Raw genomic sequence first — 22,660 nt, forward strand, 5'->3', positions numbered from 1 at the left:
AGCAACATCATTTGTTGGTATTACTGACTGGTAAAGCAACATCATTTGTTGGTAATACTGACTGGTAAAGCAACAACATTTGTTGGTAATACTGACTGGTAAGCAACATCATTTGTTGGTATTACTGACTGGTAAGCAACATCATTTGTTGGTATTACTGACTGGTAAGCAACATCATTTGTTGGTATTACTGACTGGTAAAGCAACATCATTTGTTGGTAATACTGACTGGTAAAGCAACAACATTTGTTGGTAATACTGACTGGTAAGCAACATCATTTGTTGGTATTACTGACTGGTAAAGCAACATCATTTGTTGGTAAGACTGACTGGTAAAGCAACATCATTTGTTGGTAATACTGACTGGTAAAGCAACAACATTTGTTGGTAATACTGACTGGTAAAGCAACAACATTTGTTGGTAATACTGACTGGTAAAGCAACAACATTTGTTGGTAGTACTGACTGGTAAGCAACATCATTTGTTGGTATTACTGACTGGTAAAGCAACATCATTTGTTGGTAAGACTGACTGGTAAAGCAACAACATTTGTTGGTATTACTGACTGGTTAACAACATCATTTGTTGGTATTACTGACTGGTAAGCAACATCACTTGTTGGTAATACTGACTGGTAAGCAACATCATTTGTTGGTAAGATGGACTGGTAAGCAACAACATTTGTTGGTAATACTGACTGGTAAGCAACAACATTTGTTGGTAATACTGACTGGTAAGCAACATAATTTGTTGGTAAGATGGACTGGTAAGCAACAACATTTGTTGGTAAGATGGACTGGTAAGCAACATCATTTGTTGGTATTACTGACTGGTAAAGCAACATCATTTGTTGGTAATACTGACTGGTAAAGCAACAACATTTGTTGGTAATACTGACTGGTAAGCAACATCATTTGTTGGTATTACTGACTGGTAAGCAACATCATTTGTTGGTATTACTGACTGGTAAGCAACATCATTTGTTGGTATTACTGACTGGTAAAGCAACATCATTTGTTGGTAATACTGACTGGTAAAGCAACAACATTTGTTGGTAATACTGACTGGTAAGCAACATCATTTGTTGGTATTACTGATTAAAGCAACATCATTTGTTGGTAAGACTGACTGGTAAAGCAACATCATTTGTTGGTAATACTGACTGGTAAAGCAACAACATTTGTTGGTAATACTGACTGTAAAGCAACAACATTTGTTGGTAATACTGACTGGTAAGCAACAACATTTGTTGGTATTACTGACTGGTAAGCAACAACATTTGTTGGTAATACTGACTGGTAAGCAACAACATTTGTTGGTATTACTGACTGGTAAGCAACAACATTTGTTGGTATTACTGACTGGTAAGCAACAACATTTGTTGGTTATACTGAAGCAACATCATTTGGTAAGCAAAGCAACATTTGTTGGTAATACTGACTGGTAAGCAACAACATTTGTTGGTAAGATGGACTGGTAAGCAACAACATTTGTTGGTGATACTGGTAAGCTGTTGGTAAGACTGTTAACAACATTTGTTGGTAAGACTGGTACTGGTAAGCAACAACATTTGTTGGTATTGGTAAGACTGACTGGTAAGTAACATAATTTGTTGGTATTACTGACTGGTAAGCAACATCATTTGTTGGTAATACTGACTGGTAAGCAACATCATTTGTTGGTAATACTGACTGGTAAGCAACAACATTTGTTGGTATTACTGACTGGTAAGCAACAACATCTGTTGGTAATACTGACTGGTAAGCAACAACATTTGTTGGTATTACTGACTGGTAAGCAACATCATTGGTTGGTAATACTGACTGGTAAGCAACATAATTTGTTGGTAATACTGACTTGGTAAGCAACATCACTTGTTGGTAATACTGACTGGTAAGCAACATCACTTGTTGGTAATACTGACTGGTAAGCAACATAATTTGTTGGTAATACTGACTGGTAAGCAACATCATTTGTTGGTAATACTGACTGGTAAGCAACATCATTTGTTGGTATTACTGACTGGTAAGCAACATCATTTGTTGGTAATACTGACTGGTAAGCAACATCATTTGTTGGTAATGGGAGCTTACATTGACACCCAATCTACCTTGTTGGTGTGCTGCCACCCAATGTAGGGGGCTTGGATGGAAAATCAAAAACCATATAGTGACTATCGGGTGTGTTACAGAAAATAAACTGTTCACAAGTCAAAGCAGCCACAGTTGCATTATCTAACATTAGCCTCCCCCCCCCCCCCCCCTCCTTACATTAAGGTCATCGCTTGCAAGATCCATTGTCAATGTTGGTACAGCATCCATATTCAGGATTAGCATCCTGACAAGACCCATGGCATGCTCTCCTCAGTTGATAGAGCTACTTTGCTCGAAATGTGATACTGATCATTATTTTCGGTGCAGCCTGTCCACCCAAAATGAAAAGCAGCCACTGCTGTCAAGCTTTTCATTCTACTAAAAAATGTGATACTGATCATTATTTTCGGTGCAGCCTGTCCACCCAAAATGAAAAGCAGCCACTGCTGTCAAGCTTTTCATTCTACGTAAAATAGTGTACCGTTACATTTACTTGATGGCATCTCGTCACAACACAATGTGCTTTAGCCGGCATGCTGCTAAGTCGCTTGTTAGCCGACAGTCACACCACTGATGAAAGGTTACCAGTATCTTTGGTCGTATGTTCTGCTTGAGCTAGCTAGTTTACGGTTTATAAACATGTGATGATAGTTTTAGGCAGTACATATTTAAATTAGTTCAGCTGATAAGACTACACTAAAGGCAGAAGTAAATCCTTGGTAATGCCTGCTCCCTGAATCCAAGTGTTTTACACAGGGGGAGAGGACCAGTAACTTTATGATCAAACTACAGTTATTTGTCATAATTGGATCACTCTACGTTGAAATGGTTTCATGCAAATATCATCCAATTTGAAGGAAAACATGATTTTCACTGTTGGGACCTTTTTAAGTTTCAGTCATGTAAGTGTAGAATTGTCTATCAGAGCTCACAGGAAAGAGTGCGATACAGATGTAGGATCTTCATTTATTGTTGAGAATTCTTCCTGCACCGCATGAAATGCCGCTGAGCATGTTGACTGACATAAATTCACTGAAAACCCACACTGACACATGGTTATATAACAGTGTTGCACTTTTCATGTAGCCTACTTTTGGCCAGCTAATAGCTTAACCACCGATCAAGCGACATGGACAACATTTTCAAATGCTGTAGCTGCAGGGTTATTTTTGTTTTAAGATATAAAGTGAGCTCCAAAAGTTTCACTGAAAACCCACACTGACACATGGTTAATATAACAGTGTTGTAGTTTTCATGTAGCCTACTTTTGGCCAGCTAATAGCTTAACCACCGATCAAGCGACATGGACAACATTTTCAAATGCTGTAGCTGCAGGGTTATTTTTGTTTTGACGATATAAAGTGAGCTCCAAAAGTATTGGGACAGGGACACATTCTTGTTGTTTTGGCTCTGTAATCCAGCACTTTGGATTTTGAAATGACGCAATGACTATGAGGTTTTAAAGTGCAGACTGTCAGCTTTAATATGAGGGTATTTCTATCAATAGCACTTTTTGTACATACCCCCCCCCCCCCCCCCCCATTTTAAGGGGACCAAAGGTATGGGGACAAATGGTACTTTACAGTGGTGTAAAGTACTTTAGTAAAAATACTTTAAAGTACTACTTAAGTAATTTTTTGAGGTATCTCGTTTTTGAGGCATCTCCGTCTCACGACGGATGTAACACAAGATCCCACCAAAAACGGACCAAGTAGCGTGGTCAGGGGGAGTGGGCATGGGAGGACATCCTGGATGGAGAAGGACCCTGGACGCAAGCCGGAGAGTATCACCGTTCAAGGGAGCAGATGGAGACAACGAGAGAGGAACTGCGACGATACGAGGAGTTAAGTCAACAACGCAAGCACGAGAGGCAGCCCAAAAAAATATTTTTTGGGGGTGGGCACACGGAGTGGGCGGCAGAGCCGAGGGGTGAACCAGAGCCAGTGAGGAGCTCTACGCAAGATTCCGGAGAGAGGCGTCCAGTGTCTCCTCCACGCACTCATGGGGTATGTGTCACCGTTCAGGCACCATGTTATGCGGTTCTACGCACAGTGTCTCCAGTGAGCCTTCACAGCCCAGTGCGTCCTGTGCCAGCGCCCCACACTTGCCGGGCTAAAGTGAGCATCCAGCAAGGACGGGTTGTGCCAGCTCTACGCTCCAGGCCTCCAGTGCGCCTCCACAGTCCAGAGCTTCCGGCGACAGTACCCAGTCCGGAGTTGCTCGGTCTGCAGTCCGGAGTCCCCAACAACGGTCTGCAGTCCAGAGCCTCCGGCGACGGTCGGCGGTCCAGATGGTCCAATTCACGCACTTGTCAATAGGACATCACTTTTTATCTCTACTGTCTCTGATCTGGAGGACTCACTAAACACACATGCTTCGTATGTAATGACGTCTGAGTGTTGGAGTGTGCCCCTGGCTATCCAGAAATAAATAAAATATATATATATAAGAAAATGGTTTGTTTAATATAAGGAATTTGAAATGATGTATACTTTTAATTTCACTTTTGATACTTAAGTATATTTAAAACCAAATACTCAAGTAGTATTTTACTTGGTGACTTTCACTTTTACTTGAGTCATTTTCTATTAAGGTATCTTTACTTTTACTCAAGTATGAAAATTTAGTACTTTTTCTACCACTGATTAAAGTTTAATATTTGGTCCCATATTCCTAGCACACAATTATTACATCAAGCTTGTGACTCTGCAAACGTGTTGGATGCATTTGCTGTTTGTTTTAGTTGTGTTTCAGATTATGTTGTGCTCAATAGAAATGAATGGTAAATAATGTATTGTGTCATTTTGGATTCACTTATTCTAAAAAGGTTTGAATGTGTTTCTAAACACTTCTACGTTAATGTGGATGCTACCATGATTACGGATAGTCCTGAATGAATCGTGGAATAATGATGAGTGAGACAGAGGCATACATCTCATACCCCACCCCCCCAAAAAAAACTCCCCTGTTATTGTAATGGTAAGAGGTTAGAATGTCCTGGGGGTGTAATATTTGTGCTTCGGAGTACAGAGCCAAAACAACAAATGTGTCACTGTCCCAATACTTTCGGAGCTCACTGTAAGCTACATTAAGATGCTCCAACAGTAGGGATTCTGTATCAATTCGTTACCTGTGATAGTGTGGTCCACTTCCTCTGCGTTGCAGTGTGGAGTATGGAGCTGTCAAGAGTGCGTAAGTGCCACCGGTATCTGTGGCCTTTGCCTGTCAGCTCTGCCCTAGCCACAGACAGCACATCAGTAATATCATACACTCTTTCCTTTGTCCTTTGACTTCACATTTTGAGCAGTGCTCCCCTGGCACGTACTGAACTGAATTGTGAGCAGTACTGGCCACAGTCGAGAAGAGAAAAGAGAGTCTTGCTTTGTGTTTTGTTGTTCAGCCATCCAGCTGCTGCGTATGATTGTAGTATTGGCAATTTTCGGGTGATTTCAATGTTTTTTCAAGTCATGTTTTTCCTCTGTTATCATGGTGAAAGGTACAGTGTAGACCCGGTTTAAGCTATTACCACAGTGCTATTATTCCTGCTACGTTGAATGTAGCAAAAATGTGTTCTTGTCATGGCAAAGCAGGCCATGTATTTCAGAACACTCCACACCAGTGATTTACACAGCTGCGGTCTGCCCTTGACAGTGTGTCTGGGTACTAACTGACTTTCAATGGTTGCGATTGGGGACTATTTGATTTATTTGATATATTCCACCCAGGTCTGTAATGAGCTCCTAATGAGAAAGAGAAGGGAAAAGTTCAGACTGACCTTGTCATTAACGGTGACAGATCATTGGGCCTTTACACGTGAGGTAATTTAGAAGTGTGCAGAAGGACATGTTCGGATCATTTACTCAGAATGTCCAGATGGTTTCTGGTCATTTTTCTTTCCTATCCTGTAATAGGGAAATGGCTGCAGTCGACAATATGATGGTGCATTTCTTCTCAGGAAATTGCATAATTGTAGTGATCTTAACCCGACACCTAGCAACACTGTTGACAATTGCTGGATTGGGATTCAAGTCCCAGTTGGGTCTACCATTTGAATTTACTACAATATGATTCATGTCTACAAATGGCTGTTCCTGCATCATTCAATACCAACAACAAATACACCCATGAAATTGGATCCCATTTGTCTTGTACTACAGTATCTTTCTGATCTTGGCCAGAGCTTTGGACTGCCTGGCACAGTCTTAGAGAGGTCACAATCCATTGGTGCCCATGTCTGATTCATGATAATTTTTGACCCCTGACTCTCTGCTCTTACATCAGTGATGCCTGGCAACACTCCTCTGTGTAGTATAACAGGGATAAAGGCGGATGAGAGTGCTTTGGACATGTCACACATGGACACAGAGGTCAAATGCCAATCATACTCAGAATGCTTAATGTGTAGTGTAACCATGTAACGACAAGACAAAGGAGACCATAGTAATAGCCTAATGGGAGATTTTTATAATACATTTGGCCCATCATACATTTACAGAGTCCATGTCTCCTTTGGGCTATCTTTATACTGTATGTATGATACCTTTGGCCCATGTTTATGTGTTTGTATAATACATTTGGCCTGTGTTCTTATGGGCTTACATTATATTAGAATTTTAGCCTGTATACTTATGTTCTTACATGTAGATGTACACAGTCTACGTGTTCATTATCAAGTGTCCCAGCCAGACGATTAGGTCGTGGGATCTGCCTCCACTATTTTATTTGTGCCTGGCCGTTCTTCAGAATAATTAGACAATGAGTTTGGTTGATCATCGTTTGTGTTATATCCATACTGATGGTTTGGTTTGTTCTGTAGTTCGTGTTCACCGAAGCGGCAGTGTCTAGGAATACCTGTGCTAAGCTAACTCCGTGGTCCAACCATTGAATTCCATTGGCATGGGTCACAGGCAACAGGAGCCTGAAAAACAGAAGAGTTTGGTCCTTCTCCGGTCTAGGGGTAAAACGTGATGTCCAGTCTCTGAACAGAACCAGCTCGCCTGACAGACCTGGCAGTCTGATCCAAAAGCCAACTATTGATTGAACAATCAAAAAGAGGGACAAAACAGTGTAATGGCCTATAAAAGACTTTAACTTAAGTGTGATGAACCAAATAAGCACCGTAGATGTCTCTTCAAGGGCCTAGATAGCAGATCTTCTCCACGTGGATTCCCCTTTACAGTCTGGCCCAGGAACCCTGGCTCTTTCTCCCAAAGTCAAAACCAGTCCTGACACGCTACACTCCCACGATGTAGAGCTACTGTACCTGAACGGTTGGTTCGTCACCTGACTCAAACACTCAAGAGTTACTCGAGGAAGTTGATGAGCAGTGTTGGTGTCAAATGATGAAAAGCTCATTTCAAAGAGGATAAAACAGGACGACATTATTGTTTGCCTATCGGGATGTTTAAAAAAGTGTTAATAATTCTAACATGCTTCTACCAAAAGTTCTGCACCATGTCCTGTTTGGACTTGGATCTACTTGAGTAAATGGCAACATATGCGTAAGGCTAGTATCCCCCATGTCACTGCCCAATGATTTCCCATAGTGCATGTAACAGCTACTAGTTTCAGTAAGTATAAAAACAAAAAAGCAATACGTACCATAAAACGTTTTGACAAATGTAAAATGTATCTCGATATGTAATACCCCTCCCTGTCTGTTAGGTTTATGTACTCTTGTTTGTATATTTCTGTTTTTGTATTTAATTTGTTCATAACAAGAGCAAAAAAAACAACACGCCCCCAAGCTCCACAGCTAGTACTGCATTTAGCACAGCTGGAGGAGAGTGAAGGTCAGAAATATATCTTGCCCTGGGCAGTAGGAGGTTTGAGTATATCTTTACTCTACCCAGGGAAAAGTTGCTGACAGCCAGAGTTACCCCGCGAGCTCCTCGGCTCACGTGGTCGCTCCTTCACATGTGCGCTCCCTATCTCAACGAGGTCTCGCACACCTACCGGTTTTCACTGCTGGTGGAGCATGTAGAGGCGGCGTGTGCGCTAGTACTACAGTCTGCATAGCTAGCAAGGCTATAGCACTACTTGGATTGACAGGCTCCCAGGGAAGAGGAACGGTCACATATTCCTTTAGTCTGGAACGGTAGACACAATACAGTCAGGGGAAGGGAGGGATCTAACACGTGATGCTGTGGTGAGCCTGAACTCTCGTACAGAGAGCAGTGAAATCAAACACCACATGGACAGACACTGGGCAGTCCAAGGCAGGTGCAGTCTGCAGTGGATTACAGTACATTAATTTGTCTCGGTGCAATGTCATCACTGACTGTGACTGACTTAATTCAGCAGTTTAATGCTCATACAGTACACTGAAATATAATATTACATGAGTATAATATAGTATATGTACAGTATGTATACTACATGTGAACTACATTCTACATTAACCTATGATGTGACTTACCACATTTATAATTTATATCATATTTTAGGTGTATATCATGCAACTACATACATTATGTAAGATATGACATGGGCTGCATTAAATGCATTAAATAATCTGTTTCTCTCATATTCAGCACACTTCCAAACCTTTCCATGCCAACAACACAGCAACAACAACAAGCTAAAAATAGCAACAGATCACATGCATTCCAGAGCAATCAGCTTGTGGATCAGAACATACAGCTCTTCCAGGCAGGGCAGACGGGCACGCTCCAGATGGGTTTGTGGGTAATACAGCCCTGGGGAGATAAGGAGACCTCTGGTGGGTCTCAGCTGGATATGGATTAATTGCAATCAAAGCTGAAAAACATTGTAAGCCCCCAAAACCTCCCAAAAACCTTAATCTGGGCAGCCTCATCCAGACAAAAAATAAGACCCACGTTAACATTGTCTGAGTAAGAAAGCTAAATGACAAGGGCTCATTATTACAGTGAAGGGGAACGTTCCACTATGATTCAAATCATATACTGTATTTCTAGAATGTAGGATATATATATTTTTACTCCTAAATGGTCTTGTTAGTGATCTAATGCATTTGCATTGGTCACAAAGCCTACCCTGCTTGTTTTAGAGAAGTGAAGTGGAGCCTCGTCTCAGTGGCATGCTGATTGAACCCTTCCACTGGACTCCATTGGCAGGGTTCTGCATGTAAACATTATTAATTAAATAATGTAAAGTCCCTCTGTAGCTGAAATATGAAATATGGGAAAACTTTGGGCATAAATGTTTAAATGTCTGTAAATATGCCAGCAATTATCCCTCAAACCTCCCCTGAGCGATGCATCACACCCAGCCAACAGTCTGCAGAGAAGCACGTTGTATTTATGAATATGAATATCTGTGCTTTGACTCCCAGTAATAATATCAGTTATTCATATGAAAATAATTTGTGTCTGTAGCCTGTGGCCAAGGACATGGAGAAAGAGACAATGTAATCCATATATTGTGGCTCTGGGTCACCTATTTTCTTCTGCTGCAGGCAAAGGCAATGGTTCGATGCAAACACATCAAATCTCTCGTGGAACATTGAAATTCCAGTCCCGTGTTAAAGCTCCCTTTTCAAGACCAAGAAATATGGGCTTGGTTGCTTTCTCTTGCCTTCCTCTATAGACACTGAGGCAAAACAAGTCACACAGAACGTATAGTGAATGCACTCAAAGTGAATTTATGACCCAAGATCCTATTCGCCTTTGGGACTTTATTTTGTTTTATTATCACTCCTTCCAAACTCACAATAGTCTACTGGCTTTAGTCTCTACTTTCATTGAGCCCATGGTGGCACTTTTATAGGTCTTTGGGGGGGGGGTAGATGGACTAATTCAGCTTTCTAACGTCAGCCATAAGTGAGAGCGTCCCCCTCTCAACCCTGAAAATACCTTCACTACACACAAGCAAGACCCCGTCTTACCACCAGTTCTCGATAGCTTGACCCTGGACACATTGAAAAGTCAGCATGCTTTCTCCAAATCACAACATCAGTGAAATCTGAGGTATTTAGGCCAATGTTATCCCAAGCTGGAGGAGTATGGGTCTAAAGTATTGATTGGAGCTTCTTTGAAATCCTGTTGGCCCCTTGGTAACCACAACCGAAATTGACAATTTGGACTTCCAACCACAAAAGCAATTTAAACCCCCGCCTCTGCCCTCTCAGGTCACCGATCAATTGGTAAGTACCTCACGGTTGCCGTGGTGATAAATACTTATGTCTGGGCCAGTGTGAGTTTCTTGCCATTCCAAAGAGGGGCTTCTCTGCACTTCAGCAGTCTTTGTCTGATACAACACCCTGGATAATATACTGCATACCATTGAGGTGCTCAAGCTTACGTTGATATTGTCTCCAAACACATACTGCTGTCTGGAAACTGCACTTAGAAGCAGGACTTGTTGCGCTGAGTAACTCTGCATATCCTTACAGAGCTTTTGTGCCTGAAAATATATATGTTTATTCGTTATTTACCCAGAGGAGTCCCATGGAGATACTGATACTTATACAACCCTGTCCATATGCAGTATCAAAATACAATACAATGACAGTGAGGCCGAGGTGGGCGATAAAAGGGGAATACCACGGGGAACCCTCTGGTTATTGGAGAAGCCGGTCTTCGAAGCGCGTGACATGATTTCAGGGATGCACCTGTCAGTTTAGGATGCCCCTGCTTAATCTCCCATAATCCCGCAAGCTCCCGCTCTTGTGTTTCTCCTGTCAACGAACCAGCATTGGCGAACGAAGGTAGAAGGATAGAAAACATATTTATATCCAGCGCAGGATCCCTTTCTCATTATAGGCACCATGACTGTCGTTAACTAAGCCAACCAAGCGTATAATATTGAAATGATACTACTTTATGAATACAGTACCAGTCAACTAAAAAAGTGTTAAACAAATCAAAATATATTTGAGATTCTTCAAAGTAGCCACCCTTTGCATTGATGACAGCTTTGTACACTCTTGGCATTCTCTCAACCGGCTTCATGAGGTAGTCACCTAGAAAGCATTTCAATTAACAGGTGTGCCTTGTTAATTTGTGGAACTTCTTTCCTTTTTAATGTGTTTGAGTCAATCAGTTGTGTTGTGACAAGGTAGGGGTGGAATACAGAAGATAGCCCTATTTTGGTAAAAGAACAGCTCAAATAAGCAAAGAGAAATGACAGTCCATCATTACATTAAGACATGATGGTCAGTTAATCTGGAAAATTTCTAAAAGTTTATTCAAGAGTGCAGTCACAAAAACTATTAAGTGCTATGAGGAAACTGGCTCTCATGAGGACCGCCACAGGAAAGGAAGGCCCAGAGTTACCTCTGCTGCAGAGGATAAGTTCATTAGAGTTACCAGCCCAAATAAATGCTTCACAGTGTTCAAGTAACAGACACATCTCAACATCAACTGCGTGAATCAGGCCTTCATAGCTGAATTGCTGCAAAGAAACCACTACCAAAGGACATCAGTAAGAAGAAGAGACTTGCTTGGGCCAAGAAACATGTGCAATGGACATTAGACCAGTGGAAATCTGTCCTTTGGTCTGATGAGTCCAAATGTGAGATCTTTGGTTCCAACCATTATGTCTTTGTGAGACGCAGAGTAGAAGAATGGATCATCTCTGCATGTGTGGTTCCCACCGTGAAGCATGGAGGAGGATGTGTGATGGTGTGGTGGTGCTTTGCTGGTGACACTGTCTGTGATTTATTTGGAAATCAAGGCACACTTAACCAGCATGGCTACCACAGCATTTTGCAGCGATATGCCATCCCATCTGGTTTTCACTTAGTGGTACTATCATTTGTTTTTCAGCAGGACAATGACACAACACACCTCCAGGCTGTGTAAGAGCTATTTGATCAAGAAGGAGAGTGATGGAGTGCTGCATCAGATGATCTTACCTCCACAATCACCCGACCTCAACCCAATTGAGTTGGACTGCAGAGTGAAGGAAAAATCAGCCAACAAGTGTTCAGCATATGTGGGAACACCTTCAAGACTGTTGGAAAAGCATTCCAGGTGAAGCTGGTTGAAAGAATGCCAAGAGTGTGCAAAGCTGTCACCAAGGCAAAGGGTGGCTACTTTGAAGAATCTAACATCTAAAATACATGACTTGTTTAACACTTTTTTGGTTACTACATGATTCCATATGTGTTATTTCATAGTCTTGATATCTTCACTATTATCTACAAATAGTAAAAATAAATAAAAACCCTTGAATGAGTTGATGTGTCCAAACTTTGGACTGGTACTATATATATATATATATATATATATATATATATATATATATATATATATATATAAAATATCCTATTTTTTTACAGTCCAAAACCAAATTTATACATACAAACAACAACTTACAGACACATGCAAACAATGACGACATTATCTCACGATGCTACCTTTTTGAAGAGGCATGCATTTCTCCTATTTCTCTATTTCTCCTGTTCATGTCTATGCATTCAACGTTAAAATATTTGCCATGAAGTCATCGAAGTTCCCATAGACAAGGAATATACTGTTATGTCATTTTAGCAACTTCCTTTCCGAGGATAGGCTAATGAATTCCAGTTACCAGCTGCTGTGTCAGGAATCCACAAATACCTCTCAGAATGTTTCATGAACAGATTGTAGGGAATAACTTGGTGTGTAAGATCATGCCGGTTACAGTTATGGTTTGTGTCAACGTGAAGAGGCCCGGACTGTTTGGCAGCCAAATGGTGTGTCCCTCTGCGTCGCAAAACATGATCAGCTAAGGTTGTTACAAGGTTGTTGTATCCTACTGTATATCATGGTTCATAATGGAACACCTTATCAGTCATCTCATTAGAGATTAATGTACAGTGTTCTATAGAAGCTGGAACACATAACTGGCGCAATGGGACGCTCTAGTCACTGCATAACTTAGTATCTGGATTTTAAAAAACACACAAATGGATAAAAAAAAAAAAAGTAAGTGTAAATTTAGGAGAGGACGGTGATAGAAAAGTCCCAAAATAGCAGAAGTTTTCAAATGGGAGTATCGTTGAGTTTGCTGGATTTCCCTCTATTGATCTCTATCTTGAGAATACCGGTACCTTCTGTGAAATCAACAGCTTCAACCAAAGTCCCATCTGACATAAACATTTCTCTGTAGTCGACCGCACTCAAAAAAAACTACTTCACAACAGCGAGGACTGAATAATATGAAACGTTGTAGTTGTTTTTTTTATCAAGGACTAATTCCAAAATTGTAGTTGGATTAAAAATAAAGCATATTTATTTGGCAGTCAGTATGTATCTGTACCTACTACAATCTCCACTGAAACTGAATAGTAGGGGAAAGAGTGTTTATGTTTGTTTGCTCTAGGTCTTAGGGACAGTAGTTTCTCTGCTTAATTGGACTTCTCAGACAGGGGGCTTGGGTCTTATCCACTATGAGAAAACATTCAAGAGGCTGGTCAGTTTTATTCTACCTAAATGCCATCCCTGTCTGGACTGCTACAGCAACATGGCTTTGTCTCATATCATCCTTAAAGTCCTCCCAATAATTCATTTTCACTATTCTGTTTATAATTGAGAAAACACTAAATCCAAATGTTTCACAATAGTGTACACTTTAGCACTAGTAATATCATTTATATTCCTGGTGCTAAAGTGAACACCTTATGTCTGATCAAATCCTTGAATATTTGGTACTTGAAGTATGCAATCTTTCCTACTATGCATATTGGTGAGCCAGATCTATAGAATGACCAATCACATTCATTACTGACTCAAGAGGTGTCCTAAAGTAGCTCTGCCATTGTCACCAAAGCCCACGGCTATCCCATCTTTATTATTCCCCGAAGCTGTTTGTTTCTGCCCACAACCACACTACTAATTGATTGACTTACAATTGCAAGCAAGCTGGCAGCCTAGCTGAGGTGGAAATCAAAGTACATGGATTTGGTGGCTGGGGGGCGAGGCTGCTCTCCATAGCCAATGTGCTGACTCAGCCATGAATAGAGTGGAAGAGGTACTATGAATATAACGCAAAATGTGACGAACGTACTGGAGAGCGCTGCCATTCCACATGAATGTATCACATCCAGACCTGCTCTGTACAGCTAGCACATGTAGGTTGTTTCATCACTCAAACACTGGGCTAATATTCAGTACTATCTGTACGTGTTGTTTGTAATTGTCTTCTTTGAAAGCATAGGTAAACTTAAACAACGGTAACTCTTGTTCTCTTATGTAATACTAGGTCATCTTTCTATGGGATTATGGTGAACGTTGCTCTTTCAGTGGTGGCTGATTTGCAGTAGGACATTCTTTTTGCCCAGGCACTGGCAGTGAGACTCTCATTAGCAGAAGCTGTATTGTGTCTATCTATAGTACAGAAGGGAAGCTATCAAGATCAGTACATCACCTCAGGGCAGGATTTGCGTTTTGAATAACCTATCCATCATACACTGTAGCTCTCTGCCTTGTGCATAAATCAAATTAGATTCATGGCTGAAAGGGTATCTTTGCCGCAGCGTACGACACCCATTCAAATGTCTAGGGCCTACAGATCTCCTGTCTTCATTTGACCAGTTTGACCACAACAGGAAAATAATCCTGGAGTAACAGGACATGTGAATTAGTATGTGGATTTTAATTCATGGACATTTTGTGTGGGTTGGTCAATTTTTTTGTTAGGATAAATGAAGTCTTACATTTTAAAGTGGAAAGTGCAAACTTTAGAAGCCTTTTAAAACCTTGAATACACTACAATTTTCCTTTCCTGCCGAGGGATCAAATGAGGATACTTTATGCTGTTAAAGGATGGCAAAAGAAAGCCAAATAATAAAAAAAAAAAACATCTTCTTTAAACTCTTTCTATGTCTAAGACCCCTTTAAAATGCACAATGTGTTAACTTTACACTTTGATATTGTCTCAAAAGAAAGCAACATATTTAATACAGTGGGTTGATTTATTCATTCTTCAGTGTTACAAAAATTGTACAACTTGTAAAAACAGTCTGCGAATCCAACTGAAACTCTGTGGCATAAGGGGAATGCACTTGGAATTGTTCTTTCAAAAGTGACCAAAATAATACCGTAATCGTCATGGTATTCCATTTGATATCAATACGATTTAGCTTCATATCATATAAAATGTGTGTCTCTGTTCATATCCAACAGGAGTTCAGAGTTCAAAGTTCGGTATCACATTTCTACTGTGTTGTAGGGTAAAACAAGTGAGTCCAACTTTGTGGGACAAAATATGTCATAGGCAGCTACAGCCTCTCGCGGCTATCACATATTCATTGCATACAAAGGGCAGCTGTGTGGCTAATACAAGGTATGAAAGACGGTGTATCAATACTGCATGTCACATAAAGGCCAAATCCATTTCTCCTGACCCCTGTGCCATCTGGAATTGGTCCTTTGTTGGCAAAAAACCTTCCCTTTTATTTAAAGGGACAGGACCGCCGCTCAAAGAGTCACAAATGGCCCTTTAAATCAGGACAATCCCAGGCTCATCTCTTTCTATGTTTGTTGTGTTTCACCATCTTCTTCCTCTTCAGGATCATCTCGTAGAGTTTCTCTAGGCCTGGTTGTAGCCCTTGTCCATCCACGGCGCTGCAGCTCTGTACGTGGTGCAGGGTGGAGGCATTCAGTTCATGGACGGCCAGGACCTTCTCCACCTCGCTCACAGACAGAGCTGAGGCCAGGTCCTGCTTGTTGGCCAGCACCAGGACGGGCACCCCCTGGTTCTCCGAGGTACGGGTGATCTTGTGAAGCTCCACCTTGGCCTCCTCCATTCGTTCGGTTTCGGTGGAGTCCACCACGAACACCATGCCATCGGTCCGCCTTGTGTACGACTTCCACAGGGGCCGCAGCTTCTCCTGGCCCCCTACATCCCACACCTGGAAGGTGATGGCCCGCGAACTGCCCACCGCTACCTTGATCTTCTCCGTGTTAAAGCCCTTGGTCGGGATGGTCTTGACAAACTCCTTGAGCTTCAATCTGTAGAGCAGAGAGGTTTTGCCAGCCGCGTCCAGGCCAATCACTACCACGTGCAAGGACTGGAAGTTTTGCAGGAACGGGGTGTTGGGGGCTATCTCGGTCAGCTGGTTCCCCATGGTGATGGGATGTTCTCACCTCCTTGGGTGAGGTGGCAGATGCTCAGTAAACCTTTCTAATAGGTGTGCATTGGCACCCTCTTCAAAGGAGGACTGGACGGTTGCAGGACTGGGGACCTTATCAAAAAGCAAACACAATGAGGTACTATTTAAAGACTAGACAATGAGATTGTGAGGTATCACTACAACTTGAGGTGCTTTTACACAATAATAAACAAATGACACAGATAAGAAATGTGATCGGACACTTTGATACAACACATTAATGATTGCTACTACGGTTAGTACACTGACACGATTGCTTTACTAATCAGACTGATCAATAAATTACTGCAATTTCTAATGAACTTGCATTGCAAATAGTAAAGCCACAATTGAGACCAATTGGTTGTTCCTTGTTGGAATAAATCCACAACCATAACAGTCATAGCCTAAGGCGAGGCAATTTAATTGTCAGTCATAGAAAATGTCCAGACAGCACAATTCAATTTTGAATTTAATAAGATCAGTTATGGTTTGGGTTTAAATCTTTATGAAGCGGTATGCCTGACAACATGTAAATTGGTGGTTGGTTGTTCTCGTTGTCTTATGCCAAGTCTTTTCTAATCCTCTTAGGACAGTTAAACCCCAATGGCTGTCTTGGGGCACATTGATCCAAGTTTAATATAAATGACAGAATATCTATTCATTTGCGCATTGAATGCAGTTTAAACCCGGGATAGGATTGCGATTAATTATAATCCAATTGTTTTAGTGAGGCTTTTGTAAAAAAAAAAAAAAAAAAAAAATGTTAAAGACAACTATAAACACAACCCATATTTTCCCCATGGGCTGTTAAAAAACGACGAGTGTCACCCCAACTATGTAATTATGAGAACACCCGATATAACAATATAGCCTATGTAGTGTAGTTCTGGCATCCATTTGAGGAATTAAATATGTGATCAAACTGCAGATTTGCACAAAAATAAAATGCATAACCATCTATGAGTGAGACATCTTACTGGAATGACACTGCTATAATAACCAGCCTTGTGCATAGCATTACAACGCAGATTTCATTGCAGTAAAATACCATATTATATCTGTGCAAAATCTTAAACCTGAAAAAGCTATTGTGATATATTTACCTTCTAGACCACTTGAATGAACATAAATGGCATCATCCTAGCGCAGCAAATACATCCATATATCCATACATCCAAATATTGCTTCTCTGCGTGCTAATATCTGTCTGTCTGCTCCGTGCACCGATGGAGCAATGAGCAGCAGTGTGGAATGGAATAGCATGCACAAGACCTCCTCTCTAGAACAACAACCCGAGGTGACGTCACTCAATAATATACTCCCCCTGCTGGTCTAGTTGGTCAATGGTTCCGTGTGCAGAAAGTGAGATGCTGGCATGCAGCTTCAATGTAGCAGGAGTCAGGATACGCAGCCTTATTGTCGCAGGATAGAGCAAATGTGAACTACAGTATTTCTAAAATCGTGCTCTCCCTCCCATAGTAGTACAGTACACAACTGCTTGGAAAGACAAATAGTGATCCCTAAACCGTGTTGAATTGTATGCCTGCATATTAGATTGCATGAGAAAATTCAAGTATGTTCTTTAGACATTCCCACTGAGAGGGGCTCCAACAATTCGTGACTGAGGTATAGACAGTTTTCGGTTGGATGTTCGAAGGATATTCAGCTTTCAAACCACTTGAGCCACAGACTCCAAATAAGTGTTATGATGTTGGAAACATTGCACACAACATTTGCACAATCATTTGCTTTAAAAAGCTAATAAACATGTGGAGATGTGAGCAGCATTTTGTATTCCTAGTTGAATTAGTTAGGGAGAATAAACAAAGTACAAACTTGTTTTACATTCGAATTTCAATAGCTCCTTGGTCATGTGACCTACTGCCTTCAAACAAGGTTCAGAATGTACACTCAGTGGGCCTACACATCGCACATCGCACATAGTTTGTCCATTTTCATCTCATACACCTCTCACTCACACACCTACATGTATTCACTTGGGCCTTATCCCTGGGGCATTCCTGACCTCCAGGCAGGCCCCCATTGACCTGGTGACCTCTGGCTCCTGGCATCTAGGCCTACACTCCCTGCCCACCCTCTCCCTGGGCCTGAGAGTTTATAGCTTACTCCCTGGAACTACAGACCTCCAGGCCTCCACACCTACTCTCCCTACCCAGTCAACACCCCTCTCCCTTGGCCTTAGAGTATAGCTTACTCCCTGGAATTACTAAGACTATCAAGGCACAAGGCGAGACACAGACGCAGACACAGGAGGCAGATGGTTGGAGTCTTACAATGTTGAATAATCCAAAGGGGTAGACAAGAGAATGGTTGTGGACAGGCAAAAAGGTCAAAACCAGATCAGTCAGGCAGGTACAAAGTCCAGAAACAGACAAGGGTCAAAACCGGGAGGACTAGAAAAAGGAGAATAGCAAAAAGGAGTACAGGAAAAACACGCTGGTTGACTTCACGAAACATACAAGGTGAACTGGCTCAGAGAGACAGGAGACACAGGGATAAATACACTGGGGAAAATAAGCGACACTTGGAGGGGGTGGAGACAATCACAGAAATAGGTGAAACAGATCAGAGCGTGACAAATATGCCTATAGTCCCGCTGTCAGGAACCACGTGCACCTGGTAACCCGAAACAAGCTCTGTGCCCCAAGTAATTCGAAACCGACTCTGTGCACCTGGTAACCCGAAACAGGCTCTGTGCTCCTGGTGGCCCACCTGTTTTTTTCTGCTCACAGACTGAATCCCCACTCCAACCTCCATGGCCTGAGTGCTGGCCCCAGCCCTCGAGTCCGGCCGCCCCTGCTCGAACTCTGAGTGCCCCCCGCCTTGGGGGAGGCCTCCTCGTGCACCTGGTGACCTTTTTACTTCCACAGCGAGTCCCAACCTGGCTCACAGTCCCACCAGAGTACGGCCCGGGCGGATGGGCGACCACCACCTAGCCCCCTACCTATCCAGAGCCAATGTCAAAGTCTTATGCCTTCTACCCGCCTGCCTGGGCTCTCTCACACTCTGTGTCTGGCCTCTGGCCCTTCTGCGTGCACCTGGTAACCCGTAAGTAAAGAAGGAGGATGGTGGAGGAAGACGCCTTATGTCCCCAACAAAAGCTTGGATCGAGGGTTGACTTTCAATAGACCGCAGTGAGTAAGCTGCTCTGCTACGTACAAAACCCTGACCCAGAATCAGGTCGTCTACGAGGGATTTAGCACCTGGTTCCCCACAAACATGCAGTGCGCATCAGGAGAGGGGCGGCAACTCATCTGGCCACACCCCAACCCAGTCACAAAACGGCTCTACTCAGCTGCCAGAAGAGGCAGGCTATCCCAGGTCAACCCGAAGATCCTCAGCGCTACAGTATCCTTACGTTTAGGGGAGATTCTGACTTAGAGGCATTCAGTCATAATACCACAGATGGTAGCTTCGCACCATTGGCTCCTCAGCCAATCAAATATACCAAATGTTTGAACCTGCGGTTCCTTTCGTTCTGAGCAGGATTACTATTGCAACAACACATCATCAGTAGGGTAAAACTAACCTGTCTCACGATGGTCTAAACCCAGCTCACTATTAGTGTGTGAACAATCCAACGCTTGGTGAATTCTGCTTCGCAATGATAGGAAGAGCCGACGTCGCTAGGAACGCGTGGCAGCCACAAGCCAGTTATCCCTGTGGTAACTTTTGACACCTCCTGCTTAAAAGCCCAAAATTCAGAAGGATCATGAGGCCCTGCTTTCACGGGTCTGTATTCATACTGAAAATCAAGATCAAGCGAGCCTTTGCCCTTCTGCTCCACGGGAGGTTTCTGTCCTTCCTAAGCATGCCTTAGGACACCTGCGTTACCGTTTGACAGATGAACTGCCCCAGTCAAACTCCCCACCTGCCACGGTCCCCTGAGCACCTCCCCGACCTCACTGGGTAAGTAAAAAAACAATAAGATGAGTATTATTTCACCGTTGGCCGAGGTCTCCCACTTATTCTACACCTCTCATGTCTCTTCACAGTGCCAGACTAGAGTCAAGCTCAAGAGGGTCTTCTTTCCCCGCTGATTCCGTCAAGCCCGTTCCCTTGGCTGTGGTTTCGCTAGATAATAGGTAGGGATAGTGGGAATCTCGTTCATCCATTCATGCGTGTCACTAATTAGATGATGAGGCATTGGGCTACCTGAAGAGACTCTTAATTATGTCCCGCCGTTTACCCCCGCTTCATCGAATTTCCTCACTTTGACATGAGGGGTTCACAGTCACCCCGAAGGTGGTTTGAGTGCGACCGTGAAGGGTAGCATGCGACGGTCAGATATCAAATTGGCATCCATTAGAGTAACGTCCGGTGGTATCATCAGAGGCTTTTCTGTCTTACAAACTGGACATCAGTTTCCGCTACAAAACTTCAGCGGGCTTTAACTGGGTTTTTACACCCAGTTATCGACATCAAGCGCCAGCGCAATACGTGTAGGCTTGAGAACCAAATACCTATCGCAGTATCTAGCAGCAACATCGACCGGGTGTCGGGAAGAAGTAACAGAACATAATCATTCCATTTCAATCATTTGCTTGCCCAGTCAGCTCTCCGGGACAGAGCCATAGGAACCACCTTTACCAGCGCTTCAATCGATATTCCTCACTTTGACACTTTGACAGTCACCCAACGGGGTGATTTAAGTGCGACCGCGACAGGTGGGCACACTCCTTTGAATTTCATCAAGTTGATCCGTGCCCAGTGGGAACCTAGGCTTCTTCCCTCCGTTTCATGGTTCCGCAGCAAATCAATGGGCGTGGATGGTACTACCCACATCAGATGTACGCCTCCCTCCCCAGACAGGCTGGAGATACCTCTCCCCACTTTGTAGGGCATGAGCCAGATCCATACCATGCCCAATCACTGCGGGGCCAATGGGTTTAGTCTCCACCTGAAGTCTAGCGAGCATAGAGGAGACCTCCCCACCTACAACGTGTGGGGCCAGCGAGCGCCGTAGCTGGGGAGTTCTGCGAGAAGGTCACATGACCAAGGAGCTATTGAAATTACAATGTTTGAAAAATTCATGTAGAATCGTGGGAGATGAAAATGGACAAACTAAAGGGTGTGCCTTGTTTGAGTCCAGTAGGTCACATGACAAAGCAGCTTTTGAAATGAGAATTTTTGAAAAATTAATGTAAATACATGTGAGATGAAAATGGACAAACTAAAGGGTGTACAATGTGTAGGCCCACTGAGTGTACAGTCTGAACCTTGTTTGAGGTCAGTAGGTCACATGACCAAGGAGCTGTTGAAATTAGAAACCTTGAAATAAATAATTGAAAATAGTGTGAGATGTAAATCGACAAAAAAAAATGTGTGCAATATGTGTCTGTGCCATCAGCTTAGCTAGAACCAGTTTTGAAAGTTTTAGGAGTAATGGTTAAAGAGCTATTGAAATTAGATATTTTTTTTGTCACTATGTTGACGGTCCCTAACTGCTGTTGGTGGACGTAAGGAAAACTACAGGAGAAAATCCGTCGAATTTCCAACCTGAATCTGTCTTTGAATCTGTCAATTACGAGACATGTACTTATAAAAATGAAATAAATCGCACTTTTTGTGCTAGAGTAACATGACAGCCAGTGAAAGGAAACCTCTAGGTATGCACGGCGTATGGACAGACTTTGGCGCCACCCTGTGTCAAAACCAACCACGACCGACACGCTGCAATAATGGAATGGAATTCTTTGAACAAGATAGTTTTGTTTCATCATTGCGTTGTCATTATCATCATATGATGTCACAATCAAAGTTGCCAAGCAACATATCATCTGCCCAGATGTGGTTGTGGTTGCAGTCAGAGCTGTATTCAGTAAGGGCTGTTGCTGCTGTCCTGTTGTTGCTGTCTGCGGAGCTCATTGGCAAGTGCATAATCTTTTACTTAGGAAAGTCAATATTACAGTTGTGTCTCTGTTTTGAAAGGTTAAAAATGTTACTACAAACATCAGTGCAGATGACTTTATGTGTTATTACACAAAAAGTTAATCGATTCAACTCGTTCTTATTTTGGGATGAGATGCAGATGTGTTTTTTTGCCTCTGCAAGGGATTGCATTATAGGGTAATGAGTAGTCATACAGTAGGTCAGGGTAATGGGCCTACCCAGATCAGACCGACTCCTTCCCCACAGGGTGGTGTACTGTAACATGGCAGCTATGCACTGGGAAGCGCGGCGCAGGCAGAACGTGGCTGATCACCGCTTGACTATCACTCATAAGGTAGGGCCATGGTTCTTTTAATCATTATCCATGACAGCATAGTAGGACATTCATGTTGATACAGTGGCTATTTCTGTATTTCAAGGTCACAATGTTACTGCAGTGGTAGACTAAATCCCAGAGCCCTGACTTGCTTGACATGGGGATGATTTCTGGCCAAACAAGCAAACAAATTAAACATGACTAGCGATGCGTATGAAGAGATGCTAATTTCTCTCTTGGACATACAGAATGTGAAGGGACCAGCTCCTACGGTA

The 22,660-nt window shown here is 42.5% G+C and overlaps 1 protein-coding gene across 1 annotated transcript; it reads right to left on the minus strand.

The window, feature by feature from the left end:
- Positions 1-14,955: 14,955 nt before the first annotated feature.
- LOC139377483 (ADP-ribosylation factor-like protein 4D) lies at positions 14,956-17,409 on the minus strand. The gene is made up of 2 exons (XM_071120513.1): positions 17,260-17,409; positions 14,956-16,246 (listed from the first exon to the last, which is right to left on the minus strand). The coding sequence occupies exon 2, from the start codon at positions 16,127-16,129 to the stop codon at positions 15,524-15,526; it is 606 nt and encodes a 201-aa protein (XP_070976614.1). The 5' UTR covers positions 16,130-16,246; positions 17,260-17,409; the 3' UTR covers positions 14,956-15,523.
- Positions 17,410-22,660: the final 5,251 nt, after the last annotated feature.

This window comes from Oncorhynchus clarkii, chromosome 20, assembly GCF_045791955.1.
Source record: "Oncorhynchus clarkii lewisi isolate Uvic-CL-2024 chromosome 20, UVic_Ocla_1.0, whole genome shotgun sequence".
Taxonomy (NCBI): Eukaryota; Metazoa; Chordata; class Actinopteri; order Salmoniformes; family Salmonidae; genus Oncorhynchus; species Oncorhynchus clarkii.